The sequence below is a fragment of the Bufo gargarizans genome, chromosome 7, assembly GCF_014858855.1.
Source record: "Bufo gargarizans isolate SCDJY-AF-19 chromosome 7, ASM1485885v1, whole genome shotgun sequence".
Classification (NCBI taxonomy): Eukaryota; Metazoa; Chordata; class Amphibia; order Anura; family Bufonidae; genus Bufo; species Bufo gargarizans.
In genome coordinates, this window is record NC_058086.1 from 98,519,964 (window position 1) to 98,545,962 (window position 25,999).

Sequence of the window (25,999 nt, forward strand, 5' to 3'; positions counted from 1 at the left end):
ATCCGTGGCGGTAAAACCAAATGTACACGGGTGCCACGGGTTACATGTTTGACGGCCGTCAGAAGGTTCACCCACTGGGCAGTAAAATTTATATACCTTCCCTGCCCATGTTTGCTAGACCACGTGTCTGTAGTCAGATGTATCTTGGCACTGACACTGTGTGAAGAGATACATTTACTTGCCACTGAACGTGGCCATATAGCTCTGGGATGCCCTTCTGCAAGAAATATTTCCTTCCTGGGACCTTCCATTGTGGTTTTGCAATGGCCACAATTTTTCGAAAGGCAACACTATTGTCAGCAGCGGACACGTTAAAAAAAGCCCACACTGCAGAGCCACGTGCCAGTGTCCTGGAAGCACCAGATTTGACCGTACATGGTTGATGGCTCGCTCCTGATACATTAGCAGTCTGGTTTGTCCATCCTATGCTATGTAAGTTCGGCCTGCTTCTCCTCCCTATCTGCTGGTCCATCTCTCCCTCTGAACTCCACTCCTCTTACTCTCTTGTGGGCACCCACGTGATGTCTATAGACACGTCATCATCGACGTCACCTTCCCCTCCATTAACATTACAGATCTCGGAGTAGGCAGCAACAGCGGGCAACAGCGGGCTGATCTGGGTACTGTCGTCAGACTGCTGAGTGGCGGCTTTTGCTACCTCCTCTTTCTGATCCGATGCCAAGAATGGCCGTGCATCGGAAATGTCTTGTGATGGATCGGAAAATAATTCCTGTGACTCAAGCGGAGGGTATATGGTGGTGGTGTCTTTGGGAGTGCACACAGCAGAGAGTGAAGAGGGTGCAGATAGAGAGGATGAGGAGGGTGCAGAAGCGGAAAGCTGAGTGAGAAACTCAACCAAGTCTGGTGCGTCCTTTGATGTAATCGAACACACCTTGTGCAACTTCCGACTTTGGCTCCGGCCAGATGCTCCTGCCCTACCCCTACCACCCCTGCGGAAGGGCCTGCCTATTCCTCTGCCTGTCACTTTTTAAATGACCCTGTGACAAAAATCTCTAGAGAAGCGCAGTGTATGTGGAAGAAAGTATATAACACACAGCTTCAATCTGTCGTTTTGGGGGGCCACTGGTCTCCAGTTATAATACTTTTTTCCTGTAACGTTTGTCACTGTGTGTAGCAGAGGGAACTCAGCAAAACAGAAAAAAAAAATCAGCAATACCCAAATACACTATTATGAAAGTATATTGTTATATAACACCCCGCTTCATTCTGTAGTTTTGGGGGGCCACTGGTCTGTCACACCAGTTATAATACTTTTTTTCCAGTACCGTTTGTCACTGTGTGTAGCAGAGGGAACGCAGCAAAACAGGCAAAATTTCTGCAGTACCCAAATACACTATTATGAAAGTATATTGGTATATAACACCCCGCTTCAATCTGTCGTTTTGGGGGGCCACTGGTCTATCACACCAGTTATAATATTTTTTTGTAATTGCGTTTGTCACTCTTTGAAGTTGTAGTATCGGTGCAGAACCGATCACCAGTCACAATGCTGCACAATACAAATCCACTATAATATGCTTTCTATATTAGAAAGTATATTGTAAGTGTATTACACCTCTATATACTGCACACCAAACAATAGTACACCTATCCTAGTCCTTAAAAGGACTTTTGTGGACCTATTAGCTAGTGATTTGTGTCACTAACAGTCTATCCCTGCTCCACACAGCAACCTCTCCCTACACTGACAAAAGACAGAATGTAAAATGGCAGCCAGATCAGGTCTATTTATAAGGTAGGAGGTATGTCTATGTGCTGAAATGTCTCAATTGGCTGTCCTGTACCACCTGATGGATGTGTCATGGGTCAAAGTTCTTCACCATGTAAAAGAATATGGCGATCGCGAATATCGCCATATGTTCGCATGTTTGGCGAACAGCGAACGAGTAAAGTTCGCCGCGAACAGACCGCTGGACAAACCGCAAGGCAATCTCTACTGCAGAATTGTCACCATTTGGCAGAGGAATGGCTTCTGGCTCTTCACCTTGTTGGACCCTCGCTACTGGTTCAAAATGGGGGCCTTTTTTTTACCCGCTGAGAGGGAGAACAAACTGAACTACTATAGAGACATCCTATGTAGCCAGTTGCCCGCTGCCTATCTGCGCCTTTGTCCATCCTCTTGCAGGTCTGACCAGGGGGCCCTCTGTGCTCACGTTTCACTGCCATGGCTGCTGAGGAGGGGTGGGGTGGCAGGGTTAGTATTAGCTGCAGCAGCCTGAGTCTAGAGTCCCTGATGAGCAGCTTTCTTCACCCGCCTAGTGAAGAAACTACTCACCAGCAGCAGCATCTAGACCTGGAGCAGAACCTAAACCAGCAAGTGGTGGCATACTTGGACAGCACCCTGCCACCCCACATTGAAGATCCACTGGACTACTGGGCAGCTAAACTGGATTTGTGGCTGCAACTGGCCAAGTTTGCCCTGGAAAAGCTGTCCTGCCCGGCCAGTAGTGTGGCATCAGAGAAGGTGTTTAGTGCAGCAGGGGCCATAGTTACCCCAAGAAGAACTCGCCTGTCCAACCAAAATGTGGAGAGACTGACCTTTGTCAAGATGAATCAGGCATGGATCAGCCAGGATTTCCACCCACCAATTCCTGAAGCATCAGACTAGATTATCCATGGTGCCACACCAACACTTTGACAAAAGAGACTGGTTCAGCTATTTGACAAAAGAGACCTGCCTCAGCTACTATTCTGATGCTGCCACCTGCCTGATGCCAGACATCTGATACCAAGTGTTCCTTCTTTCACCCACCATCTTCAGCTGCTACTGGTATTGCCAATCACCACCTCACTATGTCACCTTGCCACTCTCTGGCCTCCTGATGCTGCTGCCCCCTCCACACTATGTCCCCTTGCCACTCTGTGGCTTCCTCCCCAACACAAATTTCCTGCTGACACCCACTCCACTCTGTCGGGGGGCTCTACTTGTATAAGCATTTAATAGAACTGGTTCTGTAGGCATCTATGTGGAATCAGCTGACGACGGTGTAAAAGGAATGTGCTTCTTCTTGGCAATAACATCGACCTATAAGGCTGAGTTCATACTTGAGTTATTTGGTCAGTTTCGGCCCAGTGACTGCCCAAATAAGTGAAGTGAAGTGTGCAGTGATTCTAAGAGCGGCACCTGTCATCTGCATGTCATACTGACTCACAGTATAATATAATAAATCTTGTGGAACACTTAAAGGGTTAAAAAAAGTTTGTAAAATCAGTTTTGAATGCTTTGAGTTTCTTATATGGGGTAACTTTTATGGAGTTTCTACTCTAGGGCTGCATCAGAGGGGCTTCAAATGGGACATGGTGTAAAAAAAAAAAAAACAGTCCAGCAAAATTTGCGTTCCAAAAACCATATAGCGCTCCTTTACTTCTGCACCCTACCGTTTGGCCATTCAGCATTCTGCGACCACATATGGGGTGTTTCTGAAAACTACAGAATCAGGGCAATAAATATTGAGTTTTGTTAGACTATTAACCCTTGCTTTGTTAACGGCAAAAAATGATTCAAATTGGAAATATGGCCAAAAATAGCTGTTATTTTTATTTTTTTGACTGTTCATTTGAGGGTTAGGTCATGTGCTATTTTTAGAGCAGATTCATATGGACGTGGCAATACCTAATATGTCTACTTTAAAATGTATTTAGGTTTTACACTATAATATTCTTTTTTAAACAAAAAAATATATTTTTGTATCTCCATAGAGATTTAAATGTTTATTTTTAGCCTATTGTCTTAAGTAGGGGTTCATTTTTTGCGGGATGAGAGGACGGTTTTATTGGCAGTATTTTGGGGTGCATATGACTTTTTGAGTGCTTGTTATTAAACTTTTTGTGATGTAAGGTGACAAAAAAAAGCCATTTTCTTGTCACCTTACATCACAAAAAGTGAATAGCAAGCAATCGAAAAGTCATATGCACCTCAAAATAGTGGCAATAAAACCATCCTCTCATCCCACAAAAAATGAGCCCCTAGTTAAGACAATCGGCTAAAAATAAAAAATAAACTGACTCTCAGACTACAATTTTATTTTTCTGAGCGATTGTGGCCAAATGGGGGAAGGGGATTATAAATTTAGAACTCCATGGAAGTGCGTTACTCCCTAAAGCAACCGTCAATGCAGTGTACCCTGAGGTACTCTCACAAAGTTTGTACAGCTTCACGCCATACCTCGCCCGCTTAGAGGGAACAGAATGGCGGAAAATGAGTCTCCCCTTGAAAGCAATGAGCGACTCATCAACAGCGACCTCCCTTCTAGGTACATAGGCCTCCAAAAATTTGACACCGAAGTGATCGATGACAGGCCTGATTTTGTACAGGCGGTCATAGGCAGGATCACCTTTGGGGGGACATGCTGCATTATCTGCATAATGCAGGCATTTCCGGATGGCCTCAAAACGGGAACGTGTCATGGCCATACAGTAGAGTGGGGTCTGGTAGAGCAGTGTTTCCCAACCAGTGTGCCTCCAGCTGTTGCAAAACTACAACTCCCAGCATGCCTGGACAGCGTTTGGCTGTGCGGGCATGCTGGGAGTTGTAGTTTTGCAACAGCTGGAGGCACACTGGTTGGGAAACACTGTGGTAGAGGATGTCCCCACTCCAGTACTGCCTGACACGTTTTATTTTTTACTAGGCCATTGTGCAGCACAAGGCCCCAAAACGTCCTCATCTTGGCTGTACTGACCAGAGTCCAGCCACCGAACCTAGCCAAAAAGGAGCCCGGGTGTTAAGCAATGAACTGTTGGATGGTCACTGAGGAAAAATAAAAAATAGTCATATTCAGTGAAGACCACTGTGGGAATCTGGAATCACAGACTCAAAATCCTCTGGGGCACACCATGCAAGTTCACCGATAGGGGGCTCAGGTGGACTTATCTGGTGGGCCGGAAAACTAGTACGAGCCCTAGAGCTGCTCGTACTAGTGTGGGCCACAGGGTCCCTGGTATGGGGGTCCCCTTGCTCCGCCTGGCGGCATCTACGCTGCCTTGGGGGCTCATCCTCATCACTAGATGATGAGGAGGACGCAGATGACAAGAGGAAAGTGGGGTCATCCTCACTGGGGCTCTCGGAGTCAGAGGCAAGCAGGGCGTATGCCTCCTCGGCCGAGAACGTTTGGCGGACCATAGGGGAGTGTGTGTGTGCGTGTGTGTTCGTGTGTGGAAAACTTTATTTAGTGTGTGTGTGTGTGGGCACGGGTGTGCGCATACTTACACTAAAACAAAAAAGGTTTAAAAAAAAAAGATTCAAACTCGCTGATCAGCGGTCCAAAGCTAATCAGCAGTGGGGTGGGCGATGCGCTAACAGTGGCCGGACACTAAGCGTGTCGGCCACAGTCAGCACATGCACACACAAAAAAATATAAAAAAGTGCTTGCTCCCAAAAATGTGTGTGGAGGGGGAGGGGTGGCAGGGTGGCAAGCTGCAGCACCCCTGGGGGCCTGGGGGGGTCTAGGGTCATAAAGCTGAGTGTGTTGTGGACCCCAGACACCCGATCAGGGTGATGCAAAAATAAAACTTTTTTTCTTTCCTAAACTTTCCCTGAGTATCCCTGCCTAATCTAAGCTCTACTTAACCTGTCCCTAGGTACCTTTTTAGTGCCAGATGGCACTATGGTGGGTCAGTGGGGGTGCTGGAGGTTCTGGGCTCAGGAGTTGGACGGGCTGCTCCCTCTCTCACTCCAGGAAGCAGAATGGAGGAGGAGAGCAGAGCTGGGGGAAGTCAACCCCCCCACCCACCCGTGCAGCAAATAGGTAGTGATCCTGAGAGGTGATGTCACCATCACCTCTTAGGATCTAAGGATGGTGATTGGTGGTGTATTATCACACCACCGGTTACCATCCTATTCCGGGTTATCGGGTCAGCAGAGACCCGAATAACCCAGAAACGCAGCAAACCGCAGGTCTGAATTGACCTTGGTTTGCTGCGATCACCAATAAGGGGGATCACAGGACCACCCTTGGCATTGACACAGAGTGCCTGCTGAATGATTTCAGCAGGGACTCTGTTCCGATCACCGCCCGGCGCGTGGCGGTGATCGGAAATACGCAGGGCGTACCTGTACGCCCTGTGTCCTTAATTACCAAGCAATCGGGGCGTTCAGGTATGCCCTGTGTCCCCAAGAGGGTAAGGATGCTGCACGTACATTACCTCTAAATCTATCATTTGTTACAATGTGGACCATGATAGTAATCTATCAACCTGATCCACAATCTGTCAAACTCGAACTTTAGGAAGACAAGACACCTTTCTATTACATCTTTATGACACTTAAATCCAATTTGCATAATAATTTGGAATGCAGTGTAGTTGCTTAGCGGTTACCTTGGGCTCCTTTGTGACCTCACAGACTAGTACATGCCTTGTTCTTGGTGTGATCTTGGTAATAATGGTCTTGAATTTCCTCAATTTCTACACAATCAGACTGTGGATTGGTGGAGTCCAAGCTTTTCAGAGATGGTTCTGTAATCTATTCCAATCTGATAAGAATCAATAACTTTCTCTTCCTTTGAGATCCTCAGAAATCTCTTTAATTCATGCCATGATAAACTTCCACAAATGTATTGTGAAGATCAGACTTTGATAGATCCTTGTTATTTAAATAAAACAGGTCACCCACTCACACCTGATTGTCAGCCATTGATTGAAGACTACAGATCCAAATTTCACTTTTATGGGGTGGCCTGACAATGGCGCTGTGAACACAAGTCTTCCTAGAGCTCCTGCCACAAAAAGGCTTCTACTTTTTCTTGCAGAGCCCTACCTGCATATAGATACCATCTCAAACGGTGAGAAGGAGAAGGGGAAACATCCGAGGAACAAAAAGCGAGTATGTGACTCCCCCAGCAAGGGGATCTACTGTACTTTCTCAGCTTACAGGAGCAACAGGGCAGCAACAATAATCCCGTTTTCTGGTTCCCAATTCCTGGGCAGACCACAGTACTTTTTCTTCTTCATGTAATGGCACCCATCACCATGCTTCCTCTGCTCCGCCACAGCAGCGCAGGATTACTGAAGGACGCCCAAGCACCTTACTGCAAGCTGCGGAGCACACTATCTCTACCACCAATAACTTTGATTGGCAAGCCTACCTCAGACTTTTTCCCAAGAGGCAAGAGATGGAAAATTATGTAGAGAGTATGGCTCTCTCCTACAAACGGGAATTAAGCTTACTTAACTTGACTTAAGTCTCCTCTCTGAACTATATGGTTGATGTGGTGATGAGGGATCAAGAAGCTATGTCTCATGAAGTAGAAGCCGTCAAACCTGTAGATCTTCTGCTCACCTTATACAAACTGTTTAGCAACATCTTGGACATCTTGGAGAGGACGGTCAACAACCATCTGGAGAATTTAAAAGTACATTGCGCACTACGCCCTATGAATCCTGACCCTACCAAGCCAGGGAATGTTATTTGCCGTATGCTCTATTACTCAGTGAAGGAAGAAATAATGTTGAAGACTAGGACTGTTGAATACTGGGACTTAGATGGAGCCTGATTACAGATTCTACAGGACCTTTGCCAATCTACCCTAGCTCAGCACAGGGCTTTACATCCTTTATTGTATGTCCTGGTGAGTGATATATTCAGCATGCATGGGGCTTCCCATTCCAGCTGGTAGTCTGTAAGGATGGGAAAAGGCACAAGGTGAGAGATCCTGACAACCTGCCTGAGTTCATATTAGGACTTGGAGTTTCTCCTGTCTCTCTACCAGATTGAAGACCCATTCCACCACTTATGCAATGCCCAGCCTTCTGTAGATCCTGTGCACTGCAGGGCTCCCTTGCTGCAGATCTATTGGGAGTGAAATTGGGACTGGGCACTTCTCTATTGCTATTTGGTCCCATGTAACGATCTAGTCTGCAACTCCTTTATCTCCTCACCACTTATAGCCTCGGTTAACCAGAGGACAGAGTCAATAATATTACCCATCCCTTTTGGTAGTTTCTCAGGCTCCAAGTTTTGTTGCTATATTTAAGCTTACCAAATCAAAGAAATGTGTGAAAACGTGTAGTGTACTAGGACTATACTCTCTTCTATATTTAACCTATTAATGTAAAAGAGGGGGCCATTTAATATACCATAAAACTTAACGCCATGTCAATGGGGGTAAGGTAGGATCATACAGAGATATATAATCTGTTCCTACCATACCCTGTCAAGTCCATTATTCCCTAATAACCTTCTAAATACAGAGTCATCACCCTGATCGTTTTCAATTTATTGTAAATTTTTGTCTATTTTTTAGATATGATTAGATTAAAAGTTAAGTTTTATGGTATATTAAATGGCCCCCTTTTTTGCATTAATATGTTTAAGCTTAGCCGAGTGGCAGCTTCTTTTTATCTGCTATTGTTATTCAGTCCTCATCTAGGGGAACGTCGGTTACTGTTTAGTTTCTCCATTAGGGTGGTATATTACTGTTGGGGTTAGTTCCCTTGCAGTTGTGGAGTTTTTCTATAAGAACTTCATTATATTATTAGTTAAAAGGGGTTTCAGAGATTTTAATACTAATGACCTATTCTCAGGATAGGTCATCAGTATCTGATCGGTGAGCTATCCAGAAGATAAGTCATCAGTATTCAAATCTCTGAAAACCCCATTTAACCCAGGTATGTGATCTAAACACTATACATTTTGGTTACACAGCTCATGTATGTATCAATTGCTCATTGATTTGCTTAAAGAGAATGTGTTATCAGAAAAATATTTAATGTTTAACATTTTTTAAGAATTTGTTTGACGATGTTTTTGATTTTCCATTTATTCCATATATTTAAACAAAAAAGATAAAATCCTGTAGTTTTCACACTGGCCACTATGTCTAATTGGTGTCACTTCTTGGTTTGTACAGATTACTTTACTGCAGTTAACTCATTCTAATCCTGCCTGTAATGATATCATCTCTATGTATAGATAAGACAGGATCCACCATTCACAATGGGTGACTGTCAGAGCTCATCTCTTTTTCCCTTGTGCAGAGGTCATTGTACATGTAACAGAGCATGCCAAGACTCTACCATATAAGTTAATAGGGTCTCCTCCTGGCCATTGTGTCTATGGCCCATGGGGCTGCAGTAAAGCAGTTTTCTTAAAGCTTTCTAAAGGAACATCTCAGGCAAGACTGGAGCCCCCATAATCATGTTCAGGGAATAGAATAAAAAAAAAAAAAATGATATACTGTATGCTACTATCCGATTTTAACTGGCAGATACAATTTTTGGTGGCACATTTCCTTTAACTCATATCAAGCACCATATTTACAGAAATAGGAGAGTGATTTGGATGTCCCCTTCTCTGGTCCTAAAAATGTGCATCTCTGCAATGGCATTTCTTTGGCATCCCAGGTGAAGAAGATTTTTTAAATATTATTGCGTGTTGGTATTATTGCCTGGTAGTTGTACATTAAATGGACCCATCAGTTCCCAAGATTTGTTGGGGATGTGAGCTGTCCTAGCATCAAAGAGTTCTGGGGTCAAATCTTACACTTGCATAAGAAGTTCTCTTGGAAATGTATCCCTAACACCACTATGTGCACCACTCTAATCTTATCCCTAATATGTGGGAGCTTGGCTCAAGTTAAAAAGAACATCCTTTGCCATCTTCCCACAGCCTTTCTTGTTTGATTTGGTTATCTTTGTATACTTTTAGGACTTGTGTAAAAATATAAAGTGAAAATCTAATGTAGTTTTATGTCAAATTTGTTCAGAAATATAAGGGGTCATTTATTAAACAGAAATATGCCCAAATTAGGGGTATTTCTGGCGTAGATTGCAGCGCAAAGGTCTGAACAAGGGGCCTGGTGTGGAAGTTTTAGGCACCTGTTTATGGTGCATAAACTGGTCTAAATGTAAGACAGCCACAAAGTTGTCTTAGGCTACTTTCAAACTAGTGTTTTTGCTGGATCCGGCAGGGTTCAGCAAAAACGCTTCCGTTATTGACAATACAACTATCTGCATCCATTATGAACGGAAACTGTTTTATTGTCTTTAACAAACCCAAGACAGATCCGTCATTAACTCCATTGAAAGTCAATGGGGAACGGATCAGTTTTCTATTGTGTCAGAATGTCAGAGAAAACGTATTCGCCCCCATTGACTTGCATTGTGGGTCATGACGGATCCGTCTTGCTCCGCATCCCAGGACAGAACACAAACCACAGCATGCTGTGGTTTGCTCTCCAGTATGAGAACGGAATGGAATGCCGAATTCATTCTGTTCAGTTACGTTTTATTCCCATTGACAATGAATGGGGACAAAACGGAAGCGTTTTTTTCCGGTATTGAGACCCTATAACGGGTCTCAATACTGGAAAATATTAATGCTAGTGTGAAAGTAGCCCTACAATTAGAAGCGCAATGTATCCGCCAAAGTTATGAAGACGCCTGAGCCTACAAATCATTGAAAGGCGATGGAGAAATTACAATTTCTAAGATCTAAGGGTAACTGAAGGGCATTTGTGTCCTTCGATATGTTTGCATATTTTAGGAACATTTCCAGCACTTACATGCTATATAGGCTGATGAATAAATTGGAGTATAGTGAAAGTGAGATCTATTGGTACATGTTAACAGTGCTATGGCATTACTTACCTGCAGTTGTTCATTTTGACTTTTCAATAGCATATCCTGTAGTTTAGCAATAGTGTAATTGTGCTCATCTATTATTTGGTATAGTTCCATAACCTAGAATTGAATGTGAAATCCCTGTTACACCAATTATACTAAAGCAAACACAGTTTTGTCATACAGTACAAAATTAGAAAATATTAGTAGCTGAATTTTTTTTAGACAACTTTAACCTGTTTCTAGGCATATCAAAAATAATCTGATATAAAATGTGTCTAATGTAAAAGCAGGTATGCTACGAATTATGGCTTGCTTTCACTAATATGCCAATTTGTATCACAAAGCGGTTCATTTAAACAGACTAATTCACCCAGATCATAGCCTGGTAGGGATGATCCTGCAGTTTGAAAGGATACCGTCCTCCTCACTTTCGGCACCACGGTTATAGATAAAATTGTATGGCAGGCAATTTCGAGCAACAGGAGTCAGGCTTTTTCAATACGAGCACCGCTATGCGACACCAACCGACAACTAAGCACACCTCCTCTCCTTGATTGACAGCGCTAGAGTATGACTTCGACTAGCGCTGTCACTTAATGGGAGAGGTTTGTTTAAGTGACTGTAGGCGCCACATAGTGGTGCTCGTACTGAAAAAGCCCGCTTCCTGGTGGTGGAAATTGCCGGCCAGCAAAGGGATGAAAACATGATTTTATTAAATAACAACCATGTGCTGAAATTGAGGAGGAAGGTATCCGTTTAAACGGCAGTATCACCCCTACCAGGCTATGTGCTTGGTTTAAATGGTGTGTTCCAGGTGATAGAGCCTCTTTAGCCTCTTCAGAGCCAATGTTTTTATGATTGCATTTTACTCATTTTGAGCTAACAATAATTTTGTTCAATTGGTGTTTATCAAAACTATTGAGCCATTCTGTCACAAAGGGTTAACTTTTTGTCTACCTGTGTGAATCATACTTTCACTTTGTGCCAGTCATCTAATACACCTCATCTCTTAATTACTAAATATACATAAAGACTTATTTAAGTCACATTCTTACCAGGATGAGATAAAATGAGTGTTTATAAGGTCTGTTTAGTAAATACTTGCATTCACCACAAAACAATAAAATCAGTCAATACTGGGAGAGTATTAATAAATTGACAAATGGGTGTGAGCATGGTGAGCATCTTGAATGGATTTCCAGGAGAAAAAATACAGAAATGCCATAAATCAGAATTATGTTCTACAACTGTTATTTTATGGGCAAGGCAAAGCCAGAATAACTAAATGAATTAATTTTCTTACTAAGATATCTTTAGGGTTACAAATTGAGCTCTAACTTAGAATAAACTACATAATTATTTCACTAATCTACTATTCGATTGTATGGTAACAATTATATGCTGACACCTACAATATCCAGGGGGGCCAGTTACTTGCACCAAAGGGAATCCCCAATACCATACCTACATAGTCTCTTGTACATAAGTAAACTCAAAGCAGCCTGCAGATCCAGCTCCCTACACAGTCTGACACCATCCAATCAGTACTAAAAGTGTCATATTGTGCAGGGACACATCCCCAACTAGAAACACCCAATTGGGCTTTTATTGCAGACAACAGTTAATTCATAAACATCTAATAGGAATAACAGAGGACTGGAACAACATTAAGTTTTAAGAAAAGATGCTCCAGAGTTGTTATTACATTATACACTACAAGAGACATGTCAGGAGAGGTGACATGTTCTCTGTAAAAAAAAAATAATAATAATAATAATAATTGATGGAAGAAAGTAGTCAAAAACCTGTGCTGCATAAAAAAAAGGTACAAAAAAAGAGATAGTGACAGTTATAAAGATAAGGCAAACCTGTAGGATGAAACACACATATGGGTCTGATCTGAAGGTCGATGCCCTGGTGCGATCATCATGTCCAATACTGGTTGGTGGCTTGTGTATTCCTAGTATATACCTGGCCCAGTGTGGTTTATTTTCAAACTGCTGTGCCATCTTTACCTTATCCTTATAACATTTATAAGGATAGGGTAAGGAACCTGGTTCTGACCACCATCAATTATGTTTTTTGTTAAGGTTTCACCTTTTTATTGAGATATTTGTCTGTTAGACACATTGAAGAAAATTCTAGCACTCCAACGAATAAGAATGCAAATTGTGATTTATTTTTTTCAAGTGGCTACAAACATGTTGTTTCGGTTCAAAAGACCTTCATCAAACTATTGCTGCAGAGAGATAGGACGCAGATAAGAAGACTAGCGATGCAGTAATGTGTATCAAAACCAAGGAACTTGCTCTTATATTGTCTTTTACAATACAATTATAAATAAAAGGTTTGATTATAAAACCACATAAAATACAATAATCTTGCCAATTGCATTATAACAGGAATGTTGAGCACATTTTGTATATTATTCATTTGCCGATCCAATAACAAACAAAACTAAAACAACAACAAAAGCATTACATATATGATCATTTTGAATGGTTTTTAATTCTATGGGACTGTTACAAGTAGTTCATATCATGAATTTACTAAACTGGTCATTATTCATTACAATTACCTAATGAAAAGTGGTCACCATGAAAATGCAGTGCAACCTGTAGGCAGCATGTTAATAGAGTAGCAATTTCTGAGCAGATTCATATGTAGTTTCATGGGAAAAGACTCAGAGTGACTTGTAATTTGTTCATTTAAATCTCTGCTTCTTTTATGCTTAGAAGTCATGGCAACGGTCTTTCTGAGTGATTGACACCCTTTCTTGTATGCTTAGTCAGTCAATTGCAGTTTGCGGTCAGTCAATCATATGACTCCTAAGCATAAAGAAAACTAAACAGAAATAAGTAAATTCCTTGAAATATGATTCAGGTCCGATTCTAACGAATTAGTCTAAAAATTTGCTTTCGATCTGAATTGAATCTACCACAATCAAAGATGTTCCAGTTGGCCTGAAAATTGGTGTGTAAAAAGAGTAGTGGGGTGCTACATAGTGTGAGGACCATCAGTAAAACAAATGCACAGAAGAGAGTAAGGCTTACCAGCTGAGGTTGTGCATAAGTCAGCACAACACTGCTGAGAACATACAGGCCTGAATAGGGACAGACGCTAACAAGGTGCAGTTCCACACCATGGAAAAAAGGATTCTGATACAATTGGGATAAAAGGCAAAAGGGAGATTCCTCTGGTTGATTAATTTATTTAAAAATAAAGCGCAAGCAGTGCTATGCGTTTTGAAAGTGGACCACTCACCTTCTCAGTCACGTCAAACAAACAAATCCACTGAGAATAAATGTATCTGTGTTAGCAGAGTAAAAATAGCAGCATTTGCCCCATAAGACGCACTGCCTCATCTGCAGACAGCTAATTAAGAGTTCATTTGCATAAACTGGCTATTCCTGACAACCGGAACCCTGCTGTATTCACCAGCATCACTGTATTCTCTGATGTCGACGGATTAACACTTTAGATGCTGCAGTTAATGAGACCGCACTATCTGAAAGTCTGGCAGGGGATAGAGATACGTTTCCTTTATGCATCGGCTCCCCGTGCAGCAGTGACAGGAAGACAATGCTGGCCGCAGCCCCAGAAGCATTTCTAGTACTTCCATGTCCCCCTGCTGCATCTCACTATTAGATCCAGCCTGCCCTGTTGGATCTCCTAGTGATGTGTCTGTGTGATACAGGCAGGCTTCAATGCTGTACAAAAGCTGCATTCAGCACTGAATAGGGGATCTGACTCTCAAAAGTTGAAGTCCTACACTGGTAAATTAAAAGTTTCAAGTAAAAAAAAAATGCTGATGGGAAGGGCAAGCCATTTTCAATAAAAAATAAAAAATAAAATAATATACATAATTAGGTGTTGCAGTGTGTGTAACATCCGGCGCTATAAAAAATATGATATGATCTACCCTGTTAGGTGAATGCCATAAAAAAAAAAAAAGTTAAAAGTACCAAAATAGAATTTTTTGGGTCACGTCCCCCTCACAAAAAGCATAATATCAAGCGATCAAAAGGTCATATCTACGCCAAAATGGTACCAATTAAACATCCTGCAAAAAAACAAGCCTCCACACAAGGTGAAAATGGTGACACAAAAACATGATTTTTTTTTTCAAATGAGCTTTTATTGTGTAAGTTTCTAAAATGGCGACATTTTTGGGTAGTTTTTTATTATGCAAGCCCTAGAAAGTGACTTCATACCTGAATTGGTCCTTTAAAAAGTGGGTTTTGTAAATTTTCTCCATGCAGCACCCATATAAAATGCCTAAAGGTTTTCTGAAGGAGCTAAACTTTCGAGGTATGGAGCAAAAGGTTAAGCCTTTGGAGTAAATATAATAGTTTAGGGAAAGCTACAATTTTAATGTGATGACATCGGACAGAAAAAGACAAAGTAAAACGTTTCCAGGTTTGTACTAGAGAAACAATAGAGGAGGTGAAGGGACAATAATTTAATTTACACAAATGAACCTAGTTAGCAGCCAATTTTACCCCATATATGTAATTGATTCGGAATGCCACTGAAATGGAAATGAAGTGCTCCAGTAATATCTGGCTGTACGAAAAATGGGTAGTGCTTCTGAATTATGAAAATTGACTTTAAAGCCTGAAAGAAAGCCAAAAGATACAATAGCCGACATTATACCTGAGATTGCCTGTCTTGAATTTGAGGTAAAAAGTAAAATGTATTAAGCAAAAGCCAACAGATCCAGTAAATATAACAGTAAATGACGGGGGAGTCTGCAAGAGATCAAGGGCCAAATTAAATAGGAGAGGAGATAACAGGCATCCCTGTCTCGTGGCTCTGCCCATGAGAAACTAAGGAGAGCAGATGGAGTTGACCCATATCATGCAATGGGGATTGTAATACAACATCTGAACAGCAGTACAAAGGTGAGGTCCAAAGTGTCTTAAGCGAAAAAGTTTATGAACTCTGCTAGATTATATAGCTTCAATAGCTGTCCATATATTATAAGTAATAGATTTCCCTAACATAAAACCTGATTGTGAAGGGTGTATAATGTCTGATAAGATCATTTAAATAATATGTTGGTGAATATTTAGAAATCTAAATTTAAGAGCGAGATATGGCGATAAGATTTAACTAATAAATGAAACTTAAATTTCAGAAGAACAGTAATGCAAGCATTATTAAAGCCATCAGGAATAGTTTTAGAAGAGATAACATGTTTAAACAAAGTGCACAGGTGAGTAGAGATGTCCCGAACTATTCGCCGGCAAACACCACTTGTTCGCGTTCGCTGCGGCGGGCGAACATATGCGATGTTCGGTCCGCTCCCTATTTGTCATCATTGAGCAAACTTTGACCCTGTACATCACAGTCAAGAGACACATTCCAGCCAATCAGCAGCAGACCCTCCCACCTCCTAGCAAACAGCAAGGACAGCATCCATCTTAGATTAATTCGGAAGCTGCAGTCTTAGTGAGAGGAGGGACAGTGCAGCTGCTGCTGATTTAATAGGGAAATCGATAGCTAGGCCAGTGTATTCAGTGTCCACACCAGTCCTGAAAGACTCATCTGATCTCTGCTGTAAGGACATAGTCCTGACAGCACCCCAAAAAGCCCTTTTTAAAGCTAGTACATCAGTCTGCTTTTTTTTCCCCCCCTCTGTAATATAATCGTAGTTGCCTCCCAGCGTGTGTGTCAGGCCCACAGAGTATACTTTGCCCACTTGCCCAGTGCCGCCACTCATATCTGGTGTCACAGTAGCTTGCATTTAAAAAAAAATAAAAACATTTTTTGACTGTAATATAATTGCAGTTAGTTGCCTGCAAGCGTGTGTGTCAGGCCTAAAGCGTGTACTGTGCAAACTACTGCCAGTGCACAGTGCCACCAGTGCCACTCATATCTGGTGTCACAGTAGATTACATAAAAAAATATATATATTTTGAATGTAATATAATTGCAGTTAGTTGCGTGCAAGCGTGTGTGTCAGGCCTACAGCATGTACTGTGCCAATTACTGCCAGTGCACAGTGCCACCACTCATATCTGGTGTCACAGTAGCTTGCACACATAATACAACTAATCTAAAAAAAAAATGACAGGCAGATGCAGGCCAGCCGTCTAGGTCGTGGTGCTGTGATTTCCTTTGGCCCTAGAATAATGTCCAGTGTTCAGAGGCCACATACCCTGAACTTGAAAAGTTCTGAGGACATAGTTGACTGGCTAACACAGGACACCCAATCTTCTACAGCTTCCGCTCGGAACCTTGACGCACTATCCTCCTCCAGCTCAGCTTCGGGCACCTCTCAAGTTACCACTCACCTGCCACCACCACCAACACTAGCTCCACAGCTGCTTCACTTGATCTGTCAGAGGAGTTATTTACATATCAGTTGGAAGAAATGAATGAGTGATGCGCAACCATTATTGCCAGAGTATGTAGATAACAGGGATATGTCTCAGTCAGGCAGCATTACACACATGTACATACGGTGTGATGATGATAATGTACCCGCTGCTGCTTCCTTTGCTGAGTTGTCAGATACAAGTGAAGCGGTTGATGATGACGATGTGTCCGTGGATGTCATGTGGGTGCCCGCTCAAAGAGAATAAGAACAGGGGGAAAGACAGCATTTATCGGCACCTGGGGTCAGCCTGACAGCACGCTAATCAACGCATGCTGTTGCCACCACCACAATGCCATCATTGCATAGCTCAGCAGTGTGGCATTTTTTGTGTGTGTCTGCCTCTGATAACAGCGATGCCATTTGCAACCTGTGCCAAAAGAAATTGAGTTGTGGCAAGTCCAACACCCACCTCGGTACAACTGCTTTGCGAAGGCACATGATCTCACATCACAAACGCCTATGGGATCGGCACATGATGACGAGTACAAGCAGCAGACAAACTCAAAGCCACCATCCTCCTCCTGGTCCAGCATCTTCAACCACGTCAACCACTGCTGTCCTTCTTGCCCCCTCTCAACCACCCGCCACTTCGCCTTGAGCAGTTCCTGCTCATCTGCCCACAGTCAGGTGTCTGTCAAGGAAATGTTTGAGTGTAAGAAGCCAATGTCACAGAGTCACCCCCTTGCCCGGCGTCTGACAGCTGGCTTGTTGGAACTCTTAGCCCGCCAGCTTTTACCATACAAGCTGGTGGAGTCTGAGGCCTTCAAAAAAATTGTAGCTATTGGGACACCGCAGTGGAAGGTACCCGGTCGAAATTTATTTTCACAAAAGGCAATCCCCAACCTGTACTCTATTGTGGAAAAGGAAGTCATGGCATGTCTGGCACACAGTGTTAGGGCAAGGGTCCATCTGACCACTGATACCTGGTCTGCAAAGCATGGTCAGGGACGGTATATCACGAACACTGCACATTGGGTAAACCTGCTGACGGCTGCAAAGCATGGAATGCGTGGCTCTGCAGCGGAGTTGGTGATACCGCCACGACTAGCAGGCAGGCCTGCTGCCACCTCCTCTACTCCTCCTACTCCATCCTCTTTGCTAACCTCCTCGGCTGAGTCCTCATCTGCGTCTTGCTCCACTGCACCCCCCCAGCTTCCCAGGGGCTATTCCACATCTCGGATACAACAGTATCACACCGTCTTATGGTTGACTTGCCTGAAAGCAGAGAGTCACACCAGACCAGCACTCCTGTCAGCCCTGAACGCACAGGTGGATCAGTGGCTGACTCCGCACCAACTGCCAACTGGAGATCGGCAAAGTGGTGTGTGACAACGGAAGCAATTTGTTGGCGGCATTGAATTTGGGCAAGTTGACACATGTGCCGTGCATGGCCCATGTGTTGAATCTCATCGTACAACGCTTTGTGCATAAGTACCCAGGCTTACGGGACGTCCTCAAGCAGGCCAGAAAGGTGTGTGGCCATTTCAGGCATTCCTACACGGCCATGGCGCACTTTTCAGATATTCAGCGGCGAAACAACATGCCAGTGAGGCGATTGATTTGCGACAGCCCGACACATTGGAATTCAACACTCCTTATGTTCGACCGCCTGCTCCAACAATAAAAAGCCATTGAGTATTTGTATGACTGGGGTGCTAGGACAGCCTCTGCGGAGCTGGGTATTTTTTTGCCACGTTACTGGACACTCATGCGCAATGCCTGTAAGCTCATGTGTCCTTTTGAGGAGGTGACAAACCTAGTCAGTCACACCGAAGGCACCATCAGCGACATCATCCCATTTGTTTTCTTCCTGGAGCATGCCCTGCGAAGAGTGCTGGATCAGGCCGTAGATGAGCGTGAAGAGGAAGAGTTGTGATCACCATCACTACCAGAAACAGCCTTATCAGCATCGCTTGCTTGACTTGCTGGAAGAGGAGTCTGAGGAAGAGGAGTCAGAGGAGGAATGTGGCTCTGAGGAGGAGGAAGACCAACCACAGCAGGCATCCCAGGGTGCTCGTTGTCACCTATCTGCTAACCGTGGTGTTGTACGTGGCTGGGGGGAAGAACAGACCTTCAGTGAGATCAGTGAGGACGAGGAACGGGACATGAGTAGCTCGGCATCCAACCTTGTGCAAATGGGGTCTTTCATGCTGTCGTGCCTGTTGAGGGACCCTTGTATAAAAAGGCTAAAGGAGAAAGACCTGTACTGGGCGGCCACGCTACTAGACCCCTGGTATAAGCTGAAAGTGCCTGAAATTTTACCGACTTACCGGAAATCGTAAAGGATGCAGCAGTTCCAAAACTAGTTAAAAAGTATACTTTACGCAGCGTTTAATGGTGATGTCACAGCACAACGGGAATCTAACAGGGGAAGAGGTGAAAGTAATCCTCCTCCTACCACGACCACGCCGGCAAGGACAGGACGCTTTACAGATGTGTTGTTGATGGAGGACATGCAGAGCTTTTTAAATCCTACGCATCGCCACAGCCCTTCGGGGTTCACCCTCAGAGAATGACTCGACCGACAGGTAGCAGATTACCTCGCCTTAACTGCAGATATCGACACTCTGAGGAGCGATGAACCCCTTGACTACTGGGTGTGCAGGCTTGAACTGTGGCCTGAACTATCCCAATTTGAGATAGAACTTCTGGCCTCCCCTGCTTCAAGTGTCCTGTCAGAAAGGACCTTCAGTGCAGCAGGAGGTATTGTCACTGAGAAGAGAAGTCGCCTAGGTCAAAAAAGCCTAGATTACCTTACCTTTATTAAGATGAATGAGGCATGGATCCCGAAGGGACTGACAGTGGGCGATACATTTGACTAAAAAGGGCCTGATGAGATGAGATGCCTTGGGCTAAAAATGGTCCACATGCTGCTGTATTTTATCTCTGCATGCCGGATAACTTGCGTGACTTCTCCACCACCAACTAGGGTTCAAGCCGCAATGTTTTAGTGCACTTTCTACCTGGAAAACATAGATTTTTCCGGCGGCTGCTAAAGCAGCGGCTGCAACAATACCTAATTTTTCAGGCATGTGTACATGCCTAATTTTTCTGGCCTCTGGTGTTGCACTGTGGCTGCAAAAACAAAACAAAACAAAAAAAAAGGCACATACATGTGTCAATTCCCCTTCGTGATCATTACCTTGTTGTGGTGAAGGGGCTTCTTGCGTATCACAATGAAGCGATGACCTCTATGAGTGTGTTGGCAATGGCAATGTTGGAACACCCCAGATGATAAGGTCGTTGCTTCATTGTGAACAGACCAAAAGCGATCGGCTTGATAATTTTGCATAGGAAAAAACTTAAATTTTCTTTGTGATCATCTAAGGTGATCATTAAAGCCTACTAGGCCAACAATGGTCCCACACTGCAGAATCATTGTTTTCTGGGTCACTTAACTGTCACTGAACTACCTCAGCACAACCATAGGCTTTGAAAAACCGCCATCGCCTGCAATCTCCCAAACGTGCGCACCAGCACAGTCTTCACTACACCAAGATTGATGCATAATGGAATAAAATTTATGTCATGAGTGTGTCAACTATTGACAACTCTTTGCGGTTGTCTAAAATCTATTCGATACACGTCCCCTGATAGGGGAAGTAACAGGGATTAAACTGATAGGAATAGTACTACTCAACATACCACTCATATTGGGATTGCACAGTACATTGCACGCGCAGTGCCCCAAATTGGAAGTAAGAGGAACGACCAAGCATCTTTTTCCATCTCCCGGGTCCTAAAATCTATTCCATACACGTCCCCTGATAGAGGACGTAACAGGGATTAAACTGATAGGAATAGTACTACTTAACATACCACTCATATCTGGTAGCACAGTACATTGCAAGGCGTACGCTCAGTGCCCCAAATTGGAAGTAGGAGGACCAACCAAGCATCGTTTTCCATCTCCCGGTTCCTAAAATCTATTCCATACACCGGCCCCTGATAGAGGACGTAACAGGGATTAAACTGATAGGAATAGTACTACTTAACATACCACTCATATTGGGATTGCACAGTACATTGCACAGCGCACGCACCGTGCCCCAAATTGGAAGAGGACCGACCAAGCATCTTTTTCTATCTCCCGGTTCCTAAAATCTATTCCATACACTGGCCCCTGATAGGAGACGTAACAGGGATTAAACTGATAGGAATAGTACTACTTAACATACCACTCATATCAGGTAGCACAGTACATTGCAAGGCGTACGCTCAGTGCCCCAAATTGGAAGTAGGAGGACCAACCAAGCATCGTTTTCCATCTCCCGGTTCCAAAAATCTATTCCATACACCGGCCCCTGATAGGGGACAAAACAGAGATTAAACTGGTAAGAACAGATTTTTTTCAATTAAAAAAAAAAGAGGACAGCCTCTGCGGAGCTGGGTATTTTTTGGCCGCGTTACTGAACACTCATGCACAATGGCTGTAGGCTCATGCGTCCTTTTGCGGAGGTGACAAACCTGGTCAGTCAAACCCAAAGCAACATCATTGACCTCATCCCATATGCGTTTTTTCTGGAGCGTGCCCTGCGAAGAGTGCTGGATCAGGCCGTAGAAGAGCATGAAGAGGAAGAGTTGTGGTCACCATCACCACCAGAAGCAGCCTTGTCGTCGTTGATTGCTGGATCTGCGGCAACGCAGAGAGAGGAGTGTGAAGAAGAGGAGTCAGAAGAGGAGTCAGAGGAGGAAGGTGGCTTTTAGGAGGTGGAAGACCAACCACAGCAGGCATCCCAGGGGGCTTGTTGTCACCTTTCGGGGACCCTTGGTGTTGTACATGGCTGGGTGGAGGAAGAGACCTTCAATGACGTCAGTGAGGACAAGGAACGGAACATGGCTAGCTTGGTATTCAACCTTGTGCAAATGCGGAGTTTGGGGTTGTGCAAATGGACCGTTTGCGGTGCGTTAAACGGGTAGTTTGGTCTGTTACTGTGAAGCGGGCATAACCCTTACACTACCTGATCGATACAACATCATATCTGATGTTTTAAAGCACGTTATTCCAAACAATTTAGGAATGTTAGGTGATTTATGCCCCTTATGGATTAAAACCAGACTCTGCGTCAACTACATAATTTTCCATGGGAGTTTTGCCATGGATCCCCCTCCGGCATGCCACAGTCCAGGTGTAAGTCCCCTTGAAACAAGTTTTCATTCACTATTGTGGCCAGAAAGAGTCCCTGTGGGTTTTAAAATTCGCCTATCTATTGAAGTCAATGGCGGTTCGCCCGTTCTCGAACATTTGCGGAAATTCACGTTCGCTGTTCGCGAACAGAAAATTGTTCAGTTTTTATCACCTGAAGTTCAGGTTTGGGTTCGGTGTTGTGTAGATGTAATTATTTTCCCTTATAACATGGTTATATGGGGAAAATAATAGCATTCTTTAATACAGAATGCTTAGTAGAAGGTCAATTGAGGGTTAAAATAAATTAACTCACCTCCTCCAATTAATCGCGTAGCTGCCGGTCTTCTGTTCTTTCTTCAGGACCTGTCAAAGGACCTGTGGTGACATCACTGAGCTCATCACATGGTCCAATCACATGGTCCATCACCGTGGATGTGACGTCACCACAGGTCCTTTAGCCAGCAGCTCATGATTAAAGTAAGAAGAGATCGGCAACTACGCGATCAAGAGAAGGAGGTGAGTAATTTATTTATTTTTTAACCCTCAATTGACCTTCTACTAAGCATTCTGTATTAAGAATGCTATTGTTTACAGTGAATAGACTTTCATCTTAGCAATCATGCGTGAAAATCGCACCGCATCCGCACTTGCTTGTGGATGCTTGCGATTTTCATGCAGCCCCATTCACTTCTATGGGGCCTGCGTTGCGTGAAAAATGCACAATATAGAGCATGCAGCGATTTTCACGCAATGCAAAAGTGATGCGTGAAAATCACAGCTCATCTGCACAGCCCCATAGAAGTGAATGGGTCCGGATTCAGTGCGGGTGCAATGCGTTCACCTCACGCATTGCACCATGCGGAAATCTCGCCCGTGTGAACCCAGCCTTATGAAGACTAAACAGCTTGTAAGCTTGAGTAAGAGTCTTCTAGGCTGAAGACAATTAAGCTTCTAATTTCTTCTGATATGAGAAATAACCTGACCACATATGACCACTTTGGATGCAGGCCAAAAGAAGTTCAATATCCTCTAGATGGGTCCTTCTGTCAGAAAGATATGTCATCCAGAAGCCTGACAGCATAGTCTTCTGAGTGAAATAAATAAAAGAGGAATCTCCATCGCTTAGAAAGCGGGATTGGAGTAGTTAGGGCCGATTCAAAGAGAACCGTGGCATGATCAGATATGTGGCTATCTAAGATTCTAGAGGATTTTAAAAGGTGTAAGGAGGCATGGGATATCAACCAATAGTCAATTCTCACATGAGAATTGTGGACATGTGAATAATAAATATAATTGAGTCAGTAGGGTGTAGCAATCGCCTATCTAGCAACAAGTCAAGAACATCATTGAAGTCTCTCCCACCACATTGTTTACATCCCAACTAGCTATAGCTGCCATCAGAGATGCAAAAAAGGTTCTACTGGAAGAATTAGGTGCAATAAACAGTAGTTATTTATTTATTTTATGCACTTATCTAGCTGTACTATATTCTGCAGAGCTTTACACACATTACCATTAAGCTGTCTCACAATCTAGGTTCCCTATCAGTATGTCTTTGGAGTGCGGGAGGAAACCCTTGCAAACACAGGGAGAACATACAAACTCCATGGAGATGTTGTCGGATTGGAACCTAGAACCCTAGCGCTGCAACGCTCTAGTGCTAACCACTGAGCCACCGTACTTTCAATAATAACCTTGATTAGAAGATATCTGCCCGCTGGGTCCTCTATAGTCTCCAGTGCATTATGGTGAACTAGCTAACTAAACATAATTTCAACTCACCTAATAAAAATAATAAAAAAAGGGTTCAATACACGGGAATTTTTTTACTATGTAATGGAGGATGATTCCCCTTAACCCAGTGGGTTTCCTGAAAAAATACAATGTGAGGTTTAAGTTTAAGCAAAATATTTATCACTTTTTTTTATTTGACTGGAGTATGTAGACCACTGATATTCCATGTACACCAAGTTAATGGAGAAATAGTGGATGCAGTAACATTAGTAGAAGTCACCATTTAACCATTGCCAGTTAGCGTCCAGAACTGGTAAGAGTAGAAGACCATGGATGGGGAAAAAAACCCATCCCAGCGAGCAGGTAAGGCTACTTTCACACCTGCGTTCGATCGGATCCGTTCTGAACGGATCCGCTCATATTAATGCAGACGGTGGCTCCGTTCAGAACGGATCCGTCTGCATTATAACTTAGAAAAATTTTCTAAGTCTAAAAGTAGCCTGAGCGGATCCGTTCAGACTTTACATTGAAAGTCAATGGGGGACGGATCCACTTGAAGATTGAGCCATATGGTGTCATCTTCAAGCGGATCCGTCCCCATTGACTTACATTGTAAGTCGGAACGGATCCGCTCGCCTCCGCACGGCCAGGCGGACACCCAAATGCTGCTTGCAGCGTTCAGGTGTCCGCTCACTGAGCGGAGCGGAGGCTGAGTGCTGGCAGGCGGATGCATTCTCAGTGGATCCGCCTCCACTGAGAATGCATTAGGGCCAGACGGCTGCGTTCAGGGCCACTCGTGAGCCCCTTCAAACGGAGCTCACGAGCGGACACCTGAACGCAGGTGTGAAAGGAGCCTAAGTTCCCCAATATATCACATGTTCCCCAACAAGAGTGCACATGGGATCCCCCCTTCTGAAGAAACTCAATAACAACAGGTCTCCATCATGTAGCTCACCAAACCGTGAGAAGATGACTACAACGACAGAGACCAAAAGACACTATATGAAGAACCCTGTATAGGGAGTCAGTAATATTCAAAAAGAAAAGGCAAGTGATAACAGGAACATTACAACAAAAACAAAACCAGCTGTGACATCGCTTTTCAAGTAGCTGTAGTAGGAGAGGCAGGCGAAGATTGAACCTGAGCATGAATGTAATATAAGGCTTTCTGAGGATCACTAAACACCCATGCCCTGTCTCCTATGGAAATCGGAGAGAGGCTGGATACTATAGCCTGAAGCGGATGGACTTATCCACTAGGATTTTGCAGACCAGATTAAAGGCTATAGGTTTCTCCACCAGTGCTGAAGAGAAGTCCTGAAACCGTTCTCATAGCTGACCACAGGCTTGACAAAAAGCAGCCATGATCTTAACCTTGTCTTGAAAGCTGAGAATCCGAAATATAACTGGTCATGGTCTGATATCGCTACAGGGGAGGGTACACTTTGTGAGCTCTTTCCATTTGAATTTTATAATAGGAATCCCTCAGCTTCCATTCTCGAAGTGAGACACTTTTGGTGTAAAAGGTGGGGTTTGACTCCGGGTGAGGGTTCTGGATCTCTAACTGTTAGAAGTATTTTTCCCCACAAACGTATCCATGGAAGAACAAGGGAGGTATTATACACCATGGTGCTTAAATGCAGAGGACAGCGATATCACACCATCTAAGTTGTTACATTAGGAACAGGGTCAAAGTTCCTGAGAGGTGGTCAAACAGAGAAACTATAAAGGAGTGAATATAATCCGTGGCACTCAAACACACAAAGCAGTGCCTGTCATAAGGACTCAATAAGGATTAATTCAAAGGCACAGGTTCATGTCAAAACAATAATACAATGATTAATAAAGTCAGTGCTACTTAAATAACAAGAGCCAACTCTGGTAACCTAATAAGAATCCTCAGTAGAATGAGCCCTGTTCCTTTAATAAAATGAGATGCCTGATGCCAGATAAACATAGGACCGAAAAATATAAAAATGTCAGCTCGGTGTAAATATCTTATGGTGCAGGCTATTATGTTCACAACAGAGTCAGTAGGTAGTAGCATGTATAAAATATAGAGGACAGCCTGTAGGTATTGTAGGAAGGCAAAAAAGGGCCATCATTGATGGAAAGTATGTGTCACCGAGGTTCCTGGCCTCAGTGAGTTAAGAGCCGGTAATTTTAAGTGT

At 43.5% G+C, this 25,999-nt stretch overlaps 1 protein-coding gene across 2 annotated transcripts in view; it reads right to left on the bottom strand.

The window, feature by feature from the left end:
- LOC122943602 (phosphodiesterase 4D interacting protein) overlaps window positions 1-25,999 on the bottom strand; it is a 1,023,137-nt gene that overhangs the window by 923,742 nt on the left and 73,396 nt on the right. For both annotated transcript variants that reach the window (XM_044301472.1, XM_044301474.1), the window contains exon 5: window positions 10,606-10,698. In XM_044301472.1, the coding sequence (XP_044157407.1) occupies window positions 10,606-10,698 (93 nt within the window). The remainder of the gene's footprint in view (window positions 1-10,605; window positions 10,699-25,999) is intronic.